Source organism: Psammomys obesus, unplaced genomic scaffold, assembly GCF_907164565.1.
Source record: "Psammomys obesus unplaced genomic scaffold, mPsaObe1.curated_primary_1811, whole genome shotgun sequence".
In the NCBI taxonomy this organism is placed as follows: domain Eukaryota; kingdom Metazoa; phylum Chordata; class Mammalia; order Rodentia; family Muridae; genus Psammomys; species Psammomys obesus.
The window spans coordinates 1818524-1838905 of NW_026585698.1; the positions used below are offsets into that span (position 1 = coordinate 1818524).

Sequence of the window (20382 nt, forward strand, 5' to 3'; positions counted from 1 at the left end):
TAGCATCCCCATCCTACCCAGTTCACCAGGTTGCTCTGAGAGCCCAGAAAGGTGAAGGAAAGCTTAGGTGGCGGCCATCATGGTATCTAGCGAGACCCTTGGCCATACATTCTCATCTTATCCATGCCACCCCACTCTGAGAGGCAATAATTATATCCTTTCAACAGAATATAAAATCGAAGAACAGGGGCTAGCAAGAGCACTCATCGGCTAAACACACTTGCCTCTTCTAGGCTCCTCACCTGCTCCAGCCTTGGCCTTGACTCGGAGCCTTCTGCACTTCACCCCCTGTCTGCCCGGGATGCTCCTCACTGCCTGTTCTTAGTCCCATGCAGTGTCAGCTGAAAGCCAGCTCCTGGTTAAGGACTTCCTTGACCACACTGCCTAAAGTAGGAACTTCTAGCCCTTCCCACTGACTCCCTGATTCCCTCTTAGCAAGTATGTCCATTTAAGGCTCTATCTGAAAGCCTTTCTTGTTCACGGTTGTTTCCGGTCCTATCAGTTTCTGGCATACAAGAGTCGTCAAATAGTTGACAGAATGAACTACGGTTATCATCCCTACCTACCCTAGAAAGAACAGCTGGTCTAGCCTAGAGCCTCTTGCCCCCAACCAATATGTCAACTCGAACCAGCTCAAGTCCAAAGTCCTTTCTGGGAAAGCCTTTCCCCAATGCCCATGTGACCTAGCTCATGAAGAAGACATCTTTGCCTGCAGGTGGAGCAAGCTGGCACAGGAATTCCCTTATCTGGTTTCCTCTGAACCCTACCCCTGGGTGTCCCCATAGAGTCACCTAGAGAGAAGAGGGGAGGAAGAGGACTGGTGATTCTGCCTGTTTCTTCAGAACCAAAGCCACAGGCCCTGGGTCCTGAAGGTTGAGGTAGCCACTCCGCAGGAGAGAAAGGAGTCGTGTGCAGAATCCCAGGGTCTTTGCTGCTCTTTACAACAGGAGAGCTGGAGGGCTGCAATCCCACCTCACTCTGGCTCGGGCTGAGGGAGGCCCAGGCCCAAGCCGTGGGCCATCCGCTATAGTACATTTAGCACAGCAGGCTTCTCCAAGGTGAAGGCCACTGGCTTCCAACTAGGATTTCACTATGCTCTCTTTGAAGCACATATCTGGAACACGAAACCAGCCCTGCCCAAAGAACCAAGAAAAAAGAAATTGAGGAAGTAAAGTATCTACATAAGTACAAGATGTCCAGATAGGTGCCAATCAATACAAGACAGAGGTCCAGTCCTGGGGTAGGATCAAAGGTGAACTATTGTCTATATCATGTTTTTATAAATTGCTTGACTTAAAAAAAAAAATCAGATACTTGTATGTTAAAAAAAACAGAGCTCGTTTTCAAAAATAAGAACCTGCAAGAGCTGGGTGTGGATGTCCCCACCAACTGCCATAGCACTTTAGAGGCTGAGGTCAAAATATCACCCAGAATTCCAGGCCAGCCTGGGCTAGATGCCCTGTCTCAGACAGCAATGAAAATCTGCCAGAAACCACTCTGCTTCAGGTCTCATATGGTCTACACGGTGGGAGGAGGGTGGCTTCTCCCAGAGAGGCTGCCTCCCTCCCACCTGGAGGTGTGAGCACAGGCGTGGGGAGGGCTTGAAGGCTGTGGGCAAACACCTCTTTCCTGGTCTAGGGGAGCCTTCTGAGGCAGCTCCCTGCTTCATTCCAGGCTCTGATTTCTTCTGGATCCCTGGGGTCTTTAGAGACCCTTCTCATTCCCCCAGGCTGGCCCTGTAGCACCTGTCAGGGGGAGGAAGGAAGCTGGTGCTAGGCAGTGCCTTGTGTGTATAAGGAGTGGAGTGTTTGCAGTGCCAGCCTCGGCTCCTAGCTCGTTTACATATCAGTCCTCTTACAGCAACTCTGGGCGTGCTCTGCTCGAATGTCAGAGATAAAGCAAAGGGAACCCAGGAAAGTCCTCCTAGGTCTCAGCGGGTGCAGAGTTCACACTCAGCGACAGTGAATGATCCAGGTGCTGTAGACTGGGCATCTAGTGTAGGCGGAGAATGCTCACTGAGCATTCACAAAGCCCTCCCTGGAGTCGAACACTAGCACCACATGAGAAACTGGGCATGACAGTGCATGCTCGTATGAAGTGGAGGCAGGAGGACCAGAAGTTAAAGGCCACTCTCACTACATTAGGAGGTTGAGACCTGGACTGCATGAGATCTTGCTTCAATAAATAAACAATAAATGAATAAACAAACAAACAACTAAATAAATGAAAAAGGAATGGAAAGGGGGGATAGAAAGATGGCTCAGAGGCTAAGAGTATTTGCTGCTCCTGAGTTCAATTTCTAGCACCCGTACTGGGCAGTTCACAACTGCCTGTAACTCCAGTTTCAATGGATCTGAAACCCTCTCTGGCCTCCTGGAACACACACGCATACATATCGTGCACATAAACTCATGCAGGCAAGCACACACATAATAAATAAATGCAGAAACTTTAAGAACAAAAAAAGAACCAGAGGAAAGGACCGGAAGACTAGCCCATCCTCAGAGAAGGCGATGTTGTTCCTATTCCCTCCTGTGCTCATGACCTCTCCCACCCACCGGCCTCCATGTTCACCACCACATTGGGTTCTTCTCTTCCTGATTCTTCAACAACGCTACCACACACCCTGACCCAAGCAGAGACCCAACAGGCTTGGCTTTAGGAAGCCAGGGACTGACGGTGAGTTCGGCTTAGCCCCCTTCAAGTTCAAAGCCTCCAAAGCCGGCCAACAGCAGGGTATCGCTCACAGCAGAGGGGCTCAGCTCTGTCCTGGGTGCGATCCTGGCCTTGTGGATACAGGTGAAATGCCATCACTAGCTCTAGGCTCTCCTCCTCTTGCACACTCAGCCCTAAGCTGGTATTCAGAGAAAGCCACATCCCTGACCTCCAGGACCCCAGAGCCCAGCAAGAAAAAGCCATGTGTAAACAGATCTCCAGGACATTCTGGGCAACGCTAAAATTAGAGGTGTGTCCCTGTAGTCTCCGGGCACACATGTTACAATAACTCACCCTGCCTATGGGAAGAGGAGGCTCTGGGTGCCCCTGGATGAGACTCACAGTGACAGTCTGGGGACATGGCAAAGATGAGCAGGGAACACTGGGCTGAGGAGAAACCCAGGGGTTCAGGTAAGCTCCATGGAATGATCTCAAGGATGTCATTCAAGAGACCCCCTCAGAGTGGGCCAGGGGCATCAGCATAGGTGGCTCAGACTGGAAACAACCACGGAATTCCCCAGCTGCGGTCAGATTAAATAAAACTTTGGCACAGCCTAGAGTGAAATCTGTAAGAGCACCACGTAGAAAGAGGCACCCCAGGGGCCCATGAGATGGCTCAGTCAGGTAAGTTCTTGCCTTGCAACCTTAACAACCTGAGTTTGCGTCCCAGGACACACGAAAAGGTGGAAGGAGAGAACCAACTCCAAAAAGCTGACCTCTGACCTCCACATGCAAGATGAAGTACCTGCAACACACACACACATACATACACACACACACACACCATAACCACACAATAGCATTTAATTAGTTAATTAAAAGACAGAGGTAGACCCTGGCAGATATCCAAAATTTAAAAAGCTTTTGCTTTGACTGACGTCCTGGTGATTTGGTTTATTCAGTGGTGTTTGGCTAGCACACACCAAGCCCTGGGTTCAATAGGTAGTATCATATAAACTGTGTGTGGTGGTGCATACCTGTAGGTCTAGCATCCAGGAGGACCAGAGTTCAAAATCATCCTCAGGTACTTAGTGAATTCCATTCCAGCCTGGGATATCTGAGGCCCTGCCTCCCAAACAAGCAAATTAAAGCAGTAAGTGGAAAGGTGAGGGGCTCCCCGCAGTTCCATGTGCGGTATGAGTTCACACTGCATATGCAGATTTGTGCCCAGGCCACCCTTTGCCTCAGATACCTCAGGGGAAAAATTACAGTAAACTAGTAGCAGAGGTCCTCTCTTTTCAAGACAAGCCAGGAGGGGAAGGGAGGACTCTGCTGGCTACCTGCTTTTTTTTTTTTTTTTTTTTTTCCACAAAAAGAACCCACTCTTTTTCTACTTTTCTTTTTCTTTAATTTCCTTTATCTGTATTGTGCATGTGTGGGCACGAGGGTTACAGGGCACATGTGAAGCTAGAGAACTTAGAGTCATTTCTTTCCTTGAAGTGGGTTCCAGGGAGCAAACTCAGGACATTTTTTTAAGGAAAAACAGTTTACAAGCTAGGCATGGTGGTACATGCCTGTAATCCCAGGACTTTGCAGGTGCATGCAGGAAGATTAAGAATTCATGGTCACAGAGCTGGAGAGATGGTTCAGAAGTTAAGAGCACTGGCTACTCTTCCGGAAATTCTGGGTTAGGTTCCCAACATTCACATGGCAGCTCACAACTGTATGTAACTCCAGGTTATATTCTAAGGAATATGACCACCTTCTTCCTGCCTTCTCAGGTACCAGGTACACATGTGGTACACAGACTTCTATGCAGACAAAACACTTAGACACAAAATGAAAATAAATAAATTCTATTTGGAAAACAACAACAACAACAACTCAGGGACCAAGGATAGAAAAGCCTGACAGATGCGCGGTGATCATTTTTGTCTCCCAGCCCCTCCCCTCAGACAAGTTTTCTCTGTGTAGCCCTTGCTGTCCTGGAATCTGCTCAGTAGATCATGCTGCCCTCGAACTCACAGAGATACACCTACTTCTGCCTCTTAAGTGCTGGGATTAAAGCTGTGTGCGCCACTGCTGCCCTGTTCTTTATGTCTCCTTTAAAGACAGAAATACAAGCACCTCGGGTTTGCAGAGTGAGCAACCCTTGCCCCTACCGGTCCTCTTGCCAGGGGTGGGGCAGGAGATGGCATGGAATAATGGGTTTTTCTGTAAATGGTTTTCAATTAGCAGGAAACTCCGTCCAGCTAAATCACTTACTCTGCAGCAGCCACCATCCTGCAGTCACACTCTGGTACCTGGAGCCACCCCAGCAGCCTTGCCCCATGGTTGAGTTCTTGGCCAGGGCTATTTCTAAGCAGAAATACTGCTGGGGATGTACGGCAAGCTCAGTTGGCTAATGAGGAAAGGTTCTAAGTTCTGGGTCCTGCTCAGCCTCCAGAAAACAAGAGCAAGAACCAATGCAGGCATCTACAGGGGCTGCAAGGAGCAATGACTCTGACCTCGCAAGCTTGTCTGATCTCACGTGACTGTACCTACCTTTTGTATGAGTGACGTTTGTGGGGGGTTTCTGCAATGTTGGGGATTGAACACAGAGCCTCCTGCATCCCACATCCCCAGTCTTTTCTCACTTTTTACTTTGAGACAGAGTCTCACTAAGTCACCTAGGCTGCCCTTAAACTCACTCTATAGCTTCAGCAGGCCTGGGATTACAGGCCTGCACTACCAGGCCCAGCCACAGTTTATCTTCATATAGCTCTTTCCTAATTCACTCTCTCACCACTAGTCCTAAAAGGAAATGCTGTAGGAAGCAAGGCAGGGTGTAACACTTTTCTATTTTATGGGTGAAAATGGAGAGAGGTGTGACAAGACTGAGCCGGTGGTTACACACTGAAGAGGAGGAGGTAGATGGGATGGGACCCCCCACACACACACTCTTTCCATCCTTTACCTTGGCCTATTCTTTTGTCTCTAATTTACAGGCAAGAAAAAACTGAGAAGACTCAATGTGGTCTCCCAGGACCACCCAGTGCTGGTGGTTTTCAGCCCCGCTGCTCACTGCAGCTGCATGAAGAGCTGAGCTACTTGGTAACGAGTTCTTTCCCCAAGGCATAGGGATCTATGGTGTTGGAAACCTCCCAGATAATTCTGATTCCACTCTGGGTGAGAGCCTATGTCTGAATTATAGCTCAAATCATCTACCCCAACCTTCAGTCTCCCTACAACTTATACCCTAAGTCTCTGCTCTACCTTCCACCCTTGGGGCCCTAGCAGCGCTGCTTTATCCTTCTTACAGGGTACCTGGAGTCAGAGAACTGGGCTGGGGAGCTAGCCAAAGACATAGCCAAACTTGAGACCCAAAACCAAGATGTCATTTGCCTACGGCGTGCCAGTGAGTCCAGAACGTAGCAGGATAGAGTCAAGGCCTACTGGCTGCTGGCAGGTTGCCTCTCAGAAGGGTCCCGTTCAAAGCCAGTCCTAATGGCCAGCCCGGCAGCTCCTGCCAACAGAAGAAACTCAGGGGGTGCAGGGAGGCTGAGGAAGAGGAAGAGAAGAAATGCAAAAGGAGAGAAAGATGACAGCGGGAGGAAAGGGGGGAGGGAGGAACTCATTTTCGGGGGACCCTTTGGTATCTCCAGACACACCTATCCTATGTACACCCTGGGGACAGGGGGGTCTGTTCTGGAGAGGTGATCATACAACCAGTCTGTGGAAAAAATATCCTCATGTCTAGACTGATGTCCAGCTACTCTAAAATGCCCTGATGAGCCAAGGGTGGTGGCACACCCCTGTGATCCCAGAACCCAGTGTGTGGGAGGTAGAAATGGGAGGATCACGAGTTCAAGGCCATCACCAGCTACACAGGGAGTTTGGGATCAGCCTAGATGACATGAAACCCTGTCTAAAAGGATAAAAAAGAAAAAGTCCCTTGGGACTTTTTAGCTTATACCATTCATGTCTAGATTCCTTGCCCATAATAACATGGTGCCAGACACAGTGTCTTGCAACTGTAATTCCAGTACTTGGGAAGCTAAGGCAGAAGGATCACTGTGAGTTTAAGACTAGCCTGGGCTATATAATGAGTTCAGCCAGAAATGCCTAAGACTCTGACTCAACACAAATGAGCGCACACACACACACACACACACACACACACCAGCTAAACCGAGGTACAGTAAGACCCTGCCACAGCAACAAGACCAATAATAGTTAGGTGTGGTGTCACGTGCCTTTAATTCCGGCACTTGGGGTGACAGAGGTAGGCACATAGAAAGACCCTGTCTCAAAAACAAGAACAATAATGTTATTATCTTTCATTTTTTTTTGAGCTCTCTGTGGTCTTGCCTCGGCCTACATCATTTTATTTCTGCAGCCGTTCAGAGGGTTCAATAATTACTGTCTCCAATTACAGATGAGAAAACTATGATCAGAGAAATGAAGGAACTTCCCAAAACCACTCAGCTAGAAAGTGGTGGGCGGTATTCAAAGCAAGGTTGTAGACACCACTACCATCCCGATCCTGTGCCGCGGGCAACGGAGCTGCAGAATCATCTAGTGGAATGCCCCACTCCGACTAGAACGCAGGCGCATCCTCCTTCCACCAAGGAGGACAGCAAGCACCCATGAGAAGGATCTTGGCCTCAGGGAAAGCTCAGGCAAGTAACAGCAGGGAGCAGAATCCAGGTGGCCGCAAGCACAAAAGCTGACCGTCTCTCACCGGGGTGATGGGGAGTCACACCCTGCTGGCGTGGTGGGCGCGGCCAGCATCGGACCCACCGCCTACCTGAGCACAGCGGACGCGGCTGGCGAGCTAGACCCCAGCAGGTAGGAGTTCATAAATGAGCACAACACAGGTAGACAAAGTGGCGTCCTGTGGGCAACCGAGATGGCTGAAACCGCGCTGAGCTGGGGCCGCCACCATATCCCGGTTCCTAGGGAAGTGAGTGGGGCGAGGAGCCGTCGCGCACTCCCGGGGACTTCCCCGAGGCATACCCCACCCCCGACCCTGGATCCACCGGCTCCATCCGAATCACTCACCCAGAACACAGTGGAGTAGACGATGAGAGAGAACTTGAGCCAAAGATAGGAGAAGCGCGCGCAGTAGCGCACCTGCTCCGAGTCCCCGCGGGGCATCGTGGCTCCCGCGCGGGGCTGCGGGGCTGTGTCGCCCCGGCCACCGCTCCAGGCCCCACCTGCGGCTGTCTGGCGGCCTGGCCCGCCACCCGCGCTCCCTCCCGGGACTGACACTGGCGAGCCGCAATCACGGCTAGGGCCAGCGAGCGGACAAAGCCGGAGGCCAATGGAAGCGAGGAGGCGTGTCGGGGGCGTGGCTTCGGCTTCAGACCTATGGCAGACCGGGCGAGGGGAGGGGGCGAGACTCCAGGGCACAGACACCCGCGCTCCGGAGCCCGGCGTGGGAGCGGGTGGCGTGGAGAGGCGCCGCAGTAAGGGTGAGCGTGCCCAGTTATTAGAAAACAGGCTTTCGGGCTCTGGAGTTCAGTTATAGGGAGCTTGCCTAAGAGCCTGGGTTTCTAAGCATCCTCAAAAAATAAAGCAGGCTTTCCACTGTGGAGAATGAACACCTTGAGAAAGAGGCAGGGAGTAAATGCGACAGAGTTAAAAGTAAAAGTGAAGCACTTGGGAGACAGAGGCAGGAGGATCTCGGTGAATTACACTGTGAGTTCCAGGACAGCCAAAGCTACACAGTGAGACCTTGTCTGAAACACAAGACAAAACCATGCAAGCGAGTGTTGCATGATTGAGGTGAGGGATGATGGTCTGCATCCTGGAAGGTCAGCTCTCCAGGATGGAACTCGGTCCCTTTGGAGAAGCAATTTCCAGAGACAGATCTGCCCTCAGGTCCTTCCCCGAACTGACTATGGAAATCTCTTTTGGCCCCCAGCCCGGCTCCCTGAACTTTTTCTCCCAGGAAATCCTTTTCTAGGTCCACCTTGAAACTCAGTCACCCTGAGTTTCAAACACACTCAGCAGGGGTCTGACCTGCTCCAGCCTTACCTTTGCGGCCACAGGTGGCTATGAGACCGTTTTCCTTGCTAAATAGCCCCAGCTGTACTCTGCTGTTTCCCTGTCTCCGGACCTGGCCTAACTGAGCCCAGAGTCTGAGAATCATACTCTGTGTTTGTGAGATTCGGTAATTAAACGCCAGATCACAAGTCAAAAGCTCTGCAAGTTGCTGAGTGGGGGTCTCTGGTGGTGAGTCTGGGAATGGCAGCCTCTAGGCAAGTTCCCTGGGCTGGATTGAAGAGCGGGAGGGAAATGTCTAGGTGAGCAGAGCAGGTGCTGATCCTGGTACTCCTCTCTGTCTGGAGATGTGTGGGTGTGGAGGTGAAGGCCGTGAGTGTGTGGGTGCCCTGGATCCTGAAGAGGACGTTGATTCCTTGGAGGTGGAATTAGAGGCAGTGGTGATTAGGTATCAGTGCTAGGAACCAAACTTAGATCTTCTGCAAACACTGAAGCCCTCTTGGGCACTGAGCCATCTCTCCAGGACTCTACCCTGTTTGGGGGTTTGTTTGTTTGTTTGTTTGTTTGTTTGTTGAAAACATCTCATATACACACACAAATAAATTAAGCATAGACTCGGTAAAGTAACTTAGACAGCAGGACTAAACGAGTAAAGACTTTATGGAGGCGCCCTTTTCACGTAGAGACAGCACACTGGGCTAAATCCTGGGGGGGGGTCCTACAGCTGTCAATTACTTGAATACTGTCTCTAGAATGTCTCATTTCCCTTGGGCAGACCCTTCCTGCGAGGGCAGGCAGTTTAGTCTTAAGTGATTTTGCTGAAGTTACAGGAACCGGTTTTGTGGCTATCCCCTCATAAAGGTTTGCATTCTGGATATCTGCATGGGCCTCAGAAGGAGTGCTGAGATTTCTCTTTATGATAACTTGGCAGGGACATTTAGAAGGAAACTACCCTTGTCAGTAATGGCTGCGATGACCGAAGGAGAACATGATTCTACGTAGCTGGTGTTCTTGGGTAAGTCTGCAGATATACAACTGGATCCATGACGCCCCGTGCCTTTGTTTTCCCTTCTGTGAAACAATGAGGCTGGGCTGTTTCTATCCAGCTCTGACAGACAACCTTAGATTCCTTAGTCAATAGGCCAGTCAGCAAATGTGCATACTGCTTCTAGTCCTGGACTCTGAGGAAATGTTTAAAAAAGTAGACAAAAGAATTTCTGCCATAGCACTTGAGAGGCAGAGGCAGGCATATCTTTGTGAGTTTTAGAGGCCAGTTTAGTCTACAAAGCAAGTCCAGGACATCCAAGGCTACACAGAGAAAGCCTGTATCAAATAACAAAAATAATATTAATAATAATTATTATTATATTATTAATAATATTATTAATTTCTGTCCTATTGAGTTGGAAATGTGGGGACATGCAATGTGCAAAAGCACTGAAAAGGTTAACTTCAGAACCTTGTGTATGCTAATGATCTTCCCTGTGGAGGAGAGCAGGTGCAAACTTCCTGGAGAGCCAGAGGGGGCGGGGCCAGCGACTAGGAACAAACCTTCGTCTTTCTTAACTTTTCGAATGACATCAAGCTCTGCATAGCTGTTGAAGGTAAACCAAACCAGAGAGTCTGTTTATTTCCCATAACCGTGCAGGCCAGTAGTGAGGATTAGGTGGGGAAGTGACACAGAATTTAACCTGTGCTTTAGAAGACAGCTGTGAGGGTGGAATGGGAAGGGAGGGGCTAAAGAGGAGGCAGTGGAAATGGGGCAAATGGTTGGATTGGGCTATTTCTGGCTTTCAGGCCCTACATAACCCAGAGTAGCTGTGACTTCGGCCCAATACAAAGTCATAAACTTACTCAGAACATTGTAAGAAAGTCCTTTTTTTTGGTAACATGATTACATGGTTGTAAATTCAGACTTGAATTTTGTAGACGACAGTGTCCTGCTGTGATGTCAAAACATTGGATTTGTCTGGTAGGGAGGCAGGGCTTACTGATGGGTGGGTACAGCTTGTGAGGAGAGATATCTGGGATGATCCTAAGCTTTGCTTTGGATTCCTTTGCATTGAACAATTAGGTAGGTGCTCCTGTCATTTACAGAGGGTAGAGAGAAAAAGCAGGAATTGTTACAGGTAGATGATGATGATGGTGATGATTTAGGATCTCAGAATGTATCAGTTAGCTTTTGCTGTACAACAACAACAAAACAGAGCAAAACAAACAAACAAATCCTTTAAGCCACGCTTCTCTGAAAGGAGGGGCTGTTTGAAGAGATTCAGGAGGGGTTTGTTTCTCTGGACCAGAAAACCGGTCTTTTCCTGGTTTCTCATCCTGGGCCTCAGGCACATGTGCACAATCTTTGGGGCATCTTCCTTCCTCAGAAAGTCTTTTTCAGTCAAGTGACAGGGTCCAGAGGTCACACATTGCTGAAGACAGTGTAGGTCTTGGGTCTCACATCATCCTGACAGGCTGAGTGTGAGCCCCAGCTCCAGACAGACACCAGCCAGTCCCTTCCATAGCAATCTGGGATAGACTCTTCCTTATAACCACACCATTGGGTTGGCTTTTCCCTGCGCCTTCCTGCCTAACTTCCTCCTCTGGACCCTCCAATGCTGCCCCCTTTTCTTTCCCTCCTGCCCAGAGTGGCCACCATCTTGTTTTTCCAAGAACTGAAAGTGGATCCATGGATTTAGGAATTGTCGTTTCTGAACCAAGACTGCTCCTAACACACCACACAAGTGTTCCAGAGCTGAGGAGTTTCCTAGAACACAGGACTGTGAGACTGAACACCAGGAAATCCTGAGAGAATGAGGCTGAGCCAGCCATCCTAACTGCCAATCCTTCAGCAAGCTCAGGATGACCAGAGAAAGTGGCCTGGGTGAGACAGGGTCTCGTGATCACAAACCAGTCAACCATGATTGTGGTGGTTTAGAAGAGAATGTGCCCCACAGGATCAGGTGTCTGAACACTTGGCCCCCAGTTGCTGGGGACTATTTTGGGGGAGGTTATAGGAGGTTCAGCCTTGCTGGGTGGGCTTTGAAAGTTCACAGCCTCACTACACCCCAGTTCATTCTCTTCACTTTCAGCACGCAGTTGGAGATGTTCCCTGTCAGCTTCTTGTTCCCACCACCGTGCTTCTGCTTGCTGCCTTGCTGTGTGCCTTTCTGCCACGATGGACTCTCTCTTTTCCAAGACAGACTTTCTCTGTGTAGCCCTGGCTGTCCTGGAACTCGCTTGTAGACCAGGCTGACCTCAAACTCACAGAGATCTGTCTGCCTCTACCTCCTAGAGTGCACATTTCAGGCATGTGCCAGCTCCATTAGGACATTTTTATACTTACGTCATTGTACTTTGCTTATATTTAATTTGTGAACTCTCCCTTGTCATCATTCCCCTCCCTTCCTTGCCAGTCGCATCTGCCTCCTAAGTACTTCCCGTCTGCTTTCGTTGTGTGTGTGTGTATGTTTGCATATGTACACTGTAGTTAAATATAGATTTTATATAGGAGAGTTTTGTGGGGTTTGTCATTTTGAGAGTGCTTTACTTAACATGATTATCAGATGAGTGTTTTTTAAAGATCACTTTGGTTTTTGGGCAGAACAGAGCAGGATCGGGGATATAGACGCTGGTGTGAAGAGGTGTGCCCGTGGAAGAGGCTTGGAAGGCAGTCCTCAGTCAGGACTGCTCGAGCTTTCTAGGTAGAGACCAAATCGAGCAACACAGAAGGACCCCATGTGAGAGCACACACACAAGAAAGGACGTAGGCCAGCTTGATGGGAAGCTGCATCTCACATGAAAGACTAGGACGTTGCTGGTGGCGACCACAGCACTCCATAGCTGTATCTGGGTGTCAGAGCATTATGGGTGTCTCCTCACTCTTCATTGCCAGCTCGTGTGCTTTGCCAGTGGGAAGCAGGCATCTCAAGGAACAGAGCTTGTATGTTCTCTTGGGAATATTTATAGGATTTGACTAGCGCCTGATGTTAATTTCAGGTTTACTCAAAAGTCTTACGTGGTGTGACACATTCTCTCCAGCCCTGATGAAGCAGAAACTTGATGGTAATTAGCCACTGGGACCTGAAGGGGGTAGTTCTGACTGCAAGTTTTTCTCTGATGAAGAGCCTCATCTCATTATAATAAGATGCAACTTTTCAAACTTGGTTGTCAGGAATTGGGTTCCGACATTTTGGATAAGTTAGTATTTGATTGTTATGTAAGTTACCTGTGAGAATGGTTGAAGTTATAGCATATTCAAGTTTTTTCTCACTTTGGTGGTAAAAATTGTAACATGATCTATTCTCCAAATTGTAAGTTAACCTCAGGGTTAACTGTGCTCAGTGGGGTTGGCGCTTTGCTTTGTGGCGTGCTGGGGATCGGGTGCATGTGTGGGAGGCAAGCCCCTCCGTTGAGTTTTGATGTATCTTGATTTAGAATCTGATACTTTTTTATTTCTGGTTAACTCATAGATTAATAACTGCTTGTCTTTATGTTAAAAGTAATTAAGCTTGAATTTTGAAATGTAGTGACTGTTTAAACATGATAATCATAAGCATTTCTATCTTATTTCAGAGTTTCCTTGGAGGCTTTTTTGGTCCCATTTGTGAGATTGATGTTGCCCTTAACGATGGGGAAACCAGGAAAATGGCAGAAATGAAAACTGAAGATGGCAAAGTAGAAAAACACTATTTCTTTTACGATGGAGAATCTGTTTCAGGAAAGGTAAACTTTTGTTTGGCAGAGTTACCTAATTCTAGGATATTTGAATTAGTTACCAAAATAGTCTGTACTGTAACTAAATTTGAATGGTTATATTAGAAATAGAATTTTTTTCTGAAGGTCAACTAAAATCCTTGATGATTAGAAATGCAACAGAAGATTCCTTCCATGGAAGGATTTTAGTGGCAGAGTCTGAATTTCACAGTATTTTTTGCTGGTGGCTATGTTGTAAGCTTTGGAGAGATTCCTCTTTAGTCTAGAGCTTTGGAGAGCGTGGAGCAGTTGTCTGGTGTAGCATAGGAAGGCTTCTTTCTGACTCTTTGTAGCTTGCTCTTCTGTGCTGTCATTGTGTCTCATTTGCTTTCTCCTCATGCTGGGGGAGGCCTCAGCTCTTTTGGAATGTGTCTATATGGCTAGATACATTTAAGACATCTGTTTCTGTTGTCTTTTCTTCACTCAATAATGTGTAAACTTCTCGTCCTTTCTTCTTGTCTCATTAGCCCAGCTGGCCTCAAACTCCCTGTATTAAACTTGTCCTTCTCCTGCCTCCACCTTGACATACTGGGATTGCAGGGGCGCACTGTCGGACCTGGCTAACCCTTAATTGTTTTAGAGCAGTTTTAGAGTTTTAGAAAAAAGTGGGTAAAATCCAAATTTTTTATATTGCCTCTTCACCATGCCTCATATGTAACTTTGCCTGTTTTTACTATATGTTGAGGTAAGGTCATGTAACCCAGGCTGGCCTTAGACTACAGTGATTTAGTCTTCCGCCTCAGCCTCCTGAGCTCTGCAATTGAATGCATGAACCACTATGCCCAATTTAGTTTGGTAGATTTTTTAAAAATTAATGGACCAAAGCTAGATTTCGTGGTATGTGTCTGTAATCCCAGTGCTTCGGCAGTAGATGGGGAGGTTAGAGTTATCTTCAGCTACAGAGGGAGCTCAAGGCTAACCTGGGCTACATAAGATCCTATCTTAAATAAAGCAAAGAACTGATGAACCAGATTGGTTCACAGCTTTAGTTAGGGTTCACTCTTGATGTTACATGTTGCATGGGCTTTGACAGACACAGTGTTCTGACTCGGTCGTTTGAATCCCCTGCCGAACGGCTTAGTCCTCCTCAGTGGCCCCTCTGCTTCCCCTGTTCCTGCCTCACTAGAGGCCACTGCTGAGCTTTTTACTCTTTATGACTTACCTTTTCAGAATGCCTTGTGGTTGGAATCATACATGATGTAGATTAGTTTCTATGTCTATTTGATGTTCCTCAGTATCTTTTTGTGACTTGGTAGCACATTTGTTTTTAATATTAAATACTCTTTTGTGCTGGCCATGGCTCATGTCTCTACTTTTCAGCATTTGGAATGCCTAAGAGGCTGGTGGTTGCTTCAAGTTTGAGGCTACCCTAGGCTACATACATAGTGATTTCCAGGCTAGCCTGAGCTACAGAAGGAGGCTGTCTCAAAACATGTGTGTATGTCTTTTGTATGGATACCAGCATATTTATTTCTCCCATTCACCTACTAAAGACTGTCTTGACTATTTTTAAGTTTTGCTCAGTTTGAAAAATTGACTTAATTGACTTTCTTTCTTTTTTCTTTTTGGTTATTCAAGACAGGGTTTCATTGTGCAGCCTTGACTGTCCTTCTCTGTAGAGCAGGCTGGCCTTGAATTTACAGAAATTCACCTGCCTCTGCTTCCCAAGTGCTGGGATTAAAAGTGCCCACCTCTACTGCCTGGCTTAATTTACTTTCTTATTGGTGTGTAGGACTTTTTATATATTTAAGATTTCTTTTTCTTTGATTTGTGTGTGACTCTGCATTTGGGCATGCAGAAAGCTTGTGGAGGTCAAAGGACAGCTTTTCTGGATTTCGTTCGCTCCTTCTTCATTTAGATTCAGGGACTCAGATTATTTTTTGCCACTGTCAGCATATGTGAAGGTTTACCTGATTTTCCAGTTTCCACCTTCCATCCTGCTGTTAGAGTGCTGGGGCTGGGTTCACAGATATGAGCCACATCTGGCTTTTTTATGTGGGTTCCTTTCCTACATGGGTTATGGAGCTTGTATGGCAAGCACTTTTACCTGCTGAGCCATCTCCTGGCCTCTTTTTTTCCATGTTTTTGATGAGAATCTTTTATGGCTTGGTATGGTATGCTATAATCCCAGCCTTTGGGATTTTGAGTTTGAGCTAGTCTGAGCTACATGAGAGCCTATCTAAAGAGGAAAAATGGTCTGATTTATTTGGTTTAGAGTTGTTCTTTTATTTTTTCTTTTCTTTTCTTTTCTTTAAAGAAAAAAAAAAACTGGATGGAACTCAGTAGTGTGTAGACCAGGCTAGCATCCTACTCATAGAAATATGCCTATGTCTGCCTCTACCTCCAGAGTGTTTGGATTAAAGATATTTGACAACATGCTTAGGTTGTTTTTGATTTTTTTTTTAATTCCCTATATTTTCTTTTGACTTGACTTTCCGTTTAGTCTTTTTTTTTTTTAAGATTTATTATGTATGCAGTATTCTGCCTGCATGTTTGTCTGCAAGCCAGAAGAGGGCACCAGATCTCATAGATAGTTATGAGCCACCGTGTAGTTACTGAGAATTGAACTCAAGGCCTCTGGAAGAACAGCCAGTGCTCTTAACCTCTGAGCCATCTATCTCTCCAGCCCCTCCAACTCAGTTTTCTATTTCTGTCTTCTCATTGGCAGTTGTTTGATGTTTTGTTGTTGTTGTTGTTGTTGTTGTTGTTTTGTTTTGTTTTCTTCAGTCAGGTCTAGTTTAGACATTTTCTAGCTACAGCCAGAATACAAAGTTACTCCGTTTTCTTTCACCTACTTTTTACATTATATGTCCTGTCCTGGTCCTTAGTTCATTTAGAGCTGATTTTGCTTATGGTGTTGTAGAAGTCAAATGTGCCCCACACTTGGATCTATAATTAACCCTGGACATATATTGAACACGTCACCTTTCTCTCATTGGCTACAATGTCACCTTTGTCTTAAAGCAAAGATCATATAGTCTATTCTGGCTTCTTCCGTTCTTGTGGCTTATCTGTGGCATGCACCTCTTCATTCCTTTTGAATATTCTAATTAAGTTGTACATACACCATAAAATTGGCCCTAATCTAGTTCATTGTTGCTTACTATGTTTGCAGAGTCCTGCAGCCCTCACCATTCACTTGAGAACATTTATTCCTTTGAACAGAAACAGGATCCACTACCTGCAAAGCCCTCATCTACAGATCTACTTTGTTTTCTGTTCTGGACATTGCATATAAGTGGAATTACACTGTGGCCTTTGAATGTGGTTCCTTTCACTGAACTGTCTTTTCAAGGCTCTGGTACACGACCTCATTCTCTTCAACTGTATTTTAAATTTAAAGATATTTTAGCTCCATTCAAGAAAGATCTCTTCTTGTCCTTGTTTATAAAAGGCATTTGTTTTGCTTACCAGCTATATTATTCCTGGGTATTCTGAAGTCCTCCATGGTTTTCAGATTAGTAGTAACTCATTGTAAGGTTATTAATAATGATTACTATGTTTGTTATTGACTTCTAACAGAAAAAAATGTGCCTATTTAAGTTTTTGTAATTGATGTATTGTTGAAAATATGGGTAACAAAGATTTAAAGGCATTTTCCATGTTAAAATTTTTTTAAACATTTCTGGGGGTTGGGGGAGAGTGCATGCCAGAGCATGTGAATAGAGGTCATAGGACAGCCCGTGAAAGTTGGTTCTTTCCTTCCATCATGTTAGGTTCTAGGGATCAAACTCAGGTCAGCAATATCTGTGACAGGCGCTCTTAATGAATTGCCAACCTTAATTTGTCATTTTAGCCATACAACCTAATGGTAATTCTTATGTATTTTAATCTTAATCACACTATATTTTCAAAGTTTTTATCTCACCCTGAACAGAAACTTTATATCCTATTAGTGGTCACTGCTCTCTCCTTGGTGACCTCTAATCTGTTTCCTGTCGCTTTATCTGCTCTAGCTATTTTGTATAAGTAGTTGCACAATATTTGTCCTTTGATGACTGCATTATTGAGCATGCTGCTAGGAGCCCTCCATGTAACAACATGTCTGAGTATGAACTGTTATCTCATGGTTTTGAATTTCTTTCTTTCTTTCTTCCTTCCTTTCTTTCTTTTTAAAGACAGGGACTCTATAGCCAAGGCTAACCTTGAATTGATGATCTTGGCTCCACATCCTAAGTGTTGTGTTAATGGGTGTGCACTACCATGCCAGCCTTACATTTTTTTTGTTTGTTTGTTTTTTGAGACACGGTTTCTCTGTGTAGCCTTGACTGTCCTGAACTCACTTTGTACACCAGACTGGCTTTGAACTCAGAGATCCGTCTGCCTCTACCTCCCTGAGTGCTGGGATTACAGGTGTGCACCACCTCACCCAACTTAAAATTTTAAATTTTGATGAAGTCCAATTTATCTATTTTTAAATTTTATTTTATTACTTGTGCTTTTGAGAAATCACAGCCTAAGTGAAGGTCATGAAGCTATATTTGTGTCTTGTGCTAAGAATTTTTGTGTTGTACTCACTGAGGTTATTTTTTACTTTGAGTAAATCTCTATTGGGTGTGAGGAAGTCTTTCAGTCTTGTTCTTTTGAAGGGTAACTTCGATTTGCCCCAGCACCATTCACCCAAAAGAGAATTAACTTCTCTATTGCATTGTCTTGGTGCCCTTGTGCAAATACCTTTAAAAATTAAAACTCTCTATCAAAAATTTTTCGAGGGTTTTGAATTGACGCTAAAATTCTTGTTTGTCTACTGCTTGATTTCTTTTATGTTCTGTTCTGTACCTTGTATTCCAAATTTATAAAGAAAGGCAGGAAGTAAAACTCACTTTGAACCAAGAAGATCATTCTCTGTTATTTTTGAAGTTTTCAGATAGCAGCCTTAGAAAAGAATGGCTTTTCCCTTTACATTAGTTTTACATGTAAAAACTATTACTATTGTTATTATTTATTAATTTTTAACAGGGTCTCTGTGTAGCCCTGCCTGCCCTGAAACTTGCTATGTAGACCAGGCTACTCTTGAACTCACCTGCCTTTGCTTCACAAATGTTCTTAAGAGTGTAAACTACTATCCCCAGCTTAAAAACAATTTCTGTCAAAGCAATTAGGTACTGCTGTCAAATTGTTGGTTCTATAAAAATGAGACCTTCTTAGATTTCATCAAGATAAAGCAATTACAATTAATATCATTGGCAATTGTTTCAAAGTGACATTATGAATTTTTATTGTTTCTAGCTTGCTTATATAGGGCATTTTTACTATTTTGTCTTTGGACAAGGACTTGATGCTTGATAATAGTAAAATACCTTGACCAGGTGGCTCTGGGCTGCCCACACTGAATGGTTCGTTTTTGCTTTTGCAAGCAGTGAACAAAGGTGTCTGTTTAGTCTGAGACTACAGTTTATAGCTGAGCTACTTAGGTGAAAGATGTTTGTGTAGTGCTGTTCAGCAGTGTGGATATGGACTAGGTTCTTAGAAGACCTGAGTTCATGCCCCAGAACCCCAGGGTAGAAGGAGAGACCCAACTCCCAGAAATTCTCCTTCAGCTTCACATGTATGCTGTGGGACATGAGACACACACAGACACGCTAAGTGTACAGATAAATACAAGTAACATGGCAGTGACATGAGGATGAATTGGAAGTGGATTTCACAACAAATGCTGATTCTCAGGAAGTAGATTCAATGCTCTAAGACCATGACAAGGGCTTGACCTTGGTTGGAGGAAGTGGATCCACAGATTTGACAGCTAGGACTTTGTGCTGGGTTAGATTTTGGTGGCTTTGAACAGGAATGAGGGGGAAGGAAAGGAGTCAGTCAGGAAATGGGCAGTACAGAGGAACAGAGATTGTTTTACAGCTCCAAATTGAAGCTGCAGCCGGTATTTTCATGGTGAAACCTAAGACACAGTAGAGAACCCTGTTTGTATCCTGCATTTTCCCCTAGCAGATCATCCTGTGGAGAAAAGCATCCGAAAAACTGAGGAAACAGAGGACAAATTTTCACCAGCGATTTGAATCTCCGGAATCACAGGCATCGGCAGAACAGCTTGAGATGTAAGCCAAATAGGACAGAGAGCAAGAACAGGAACTGTAGCCAAGAGGTGAACTCAGCAGGTTAAAGATGGTCACAGCGTGGGGAAAGTCCGACTCCATGTCTGCCAGTCTTCCTTATCCTGAAGTGCTGCGTTTATTTTACAGGATGATAAAGGTTCTCTGTGTACATACATTTTAAAAAGTGCTTTCTTGGAAACACTGGAGAATTCTTAAGCTGCCTTTTTTGTTTTCTTTTTTACTGCACACTGATAAGCACTCAGATGCGTCAGCATAAACATTAAAGATCTCTATGTGTGTAGGCTGGTATTTGTAGTTTTGCTTTCCTTATGCATAATGTTGAAAATCTTTCTTTTTCATGCTAATGATTACCTCTTATTCACTATGTGCAAAAAATAAACATTTTGTTCAAATAAAATGAGAAAACCTGAGCAGCCCTTATGTCCTGCAAAGTTTTAAGGCGCGGCTCCTCAGTATCTTTGAGAATTGTGTTTGTTTTTACATGTGTATCAGAACCAACCTGATGTTGCATGGTGGGTGCTTCTGGATCATTTCATGGCCTCCTGAATTGTAATCTTTGGGGTCTCTGAGGTATGGTAAAATTTTCACCCAAGGAATTACATGGCATGTCACTGTGGCCCTCTTCCCCCGTTAACCTTCTTTCAACTACTTTCTGTATCACCATGTAGGTTCTGCAGTGTCGAGCTGACATGTTGGCATTCAGAGCTTGTTAAACCCATATCACTTCTCCGTAAATACTCTGAAACACGTATAGAGTTTAATTTAAGGACTCTTTCCTTGTGTGTGCTTGTATTCACTGGGAAGGAGAGGGCTCGGGAGGACTGTGAAGCATCATCATGCAAGTGCCCAGGTCTGGACAGTTTCTCGATGAGTGGACTATTGGCTAGTTCAGACTCACATGTAAACTTCTCCTGGTCTATTGAAA

At 45.6% G+C, this 20382-nt stretch overlaps 1 protein-coding gene and 1 long non-coding RNA gene across 4 annotated transcripts in view; one reads left to right on the forward strand and one right to left on the reverse strand.

Moving 5' to 3' along the window:
• Tspan15 (tetraspanin 15) overlaps positions 1-7883 on the reverse strand; it is a 36890-nt gene extending 29007 nt beyond the window's left edge. For both annotated transcript variants that reach the window (XM_055598887.1, XM_055598886.1), the window contains exon 1: positions 7699-7883. In XM_055598887.1, the coding sequence (XP_055454862.1) occupies positions 7699-7794 (96 nt within the window). In that variant the 5' untranslated portion in view covers positions 7795-7883. The remainder of the gene's footprint in view (positions 1-7698) is intronic.
• Positions 7884-10174: 2291 nt separating this feature from the next.
• LOC129670462 (uncharacterized) lies at positions 10175-19867 on the forward strand. Of its 2 annotated transcripts, XR_008719213.1 has the most exons (4): positions 10175-10247; positions 11282-11518; positions 13210-13359; positions 19330-19867. It is a non-coding gene; the product is annotated as an uncharacterized LOC129670462 (long non-coding RNA). The 2 variants fall into 2 exon arrangements; XR_008719212.1 differs by lacking the exon at positions 11282-11518.
• Positions 19868-20382: the final 515 nt, after the last annotated feature.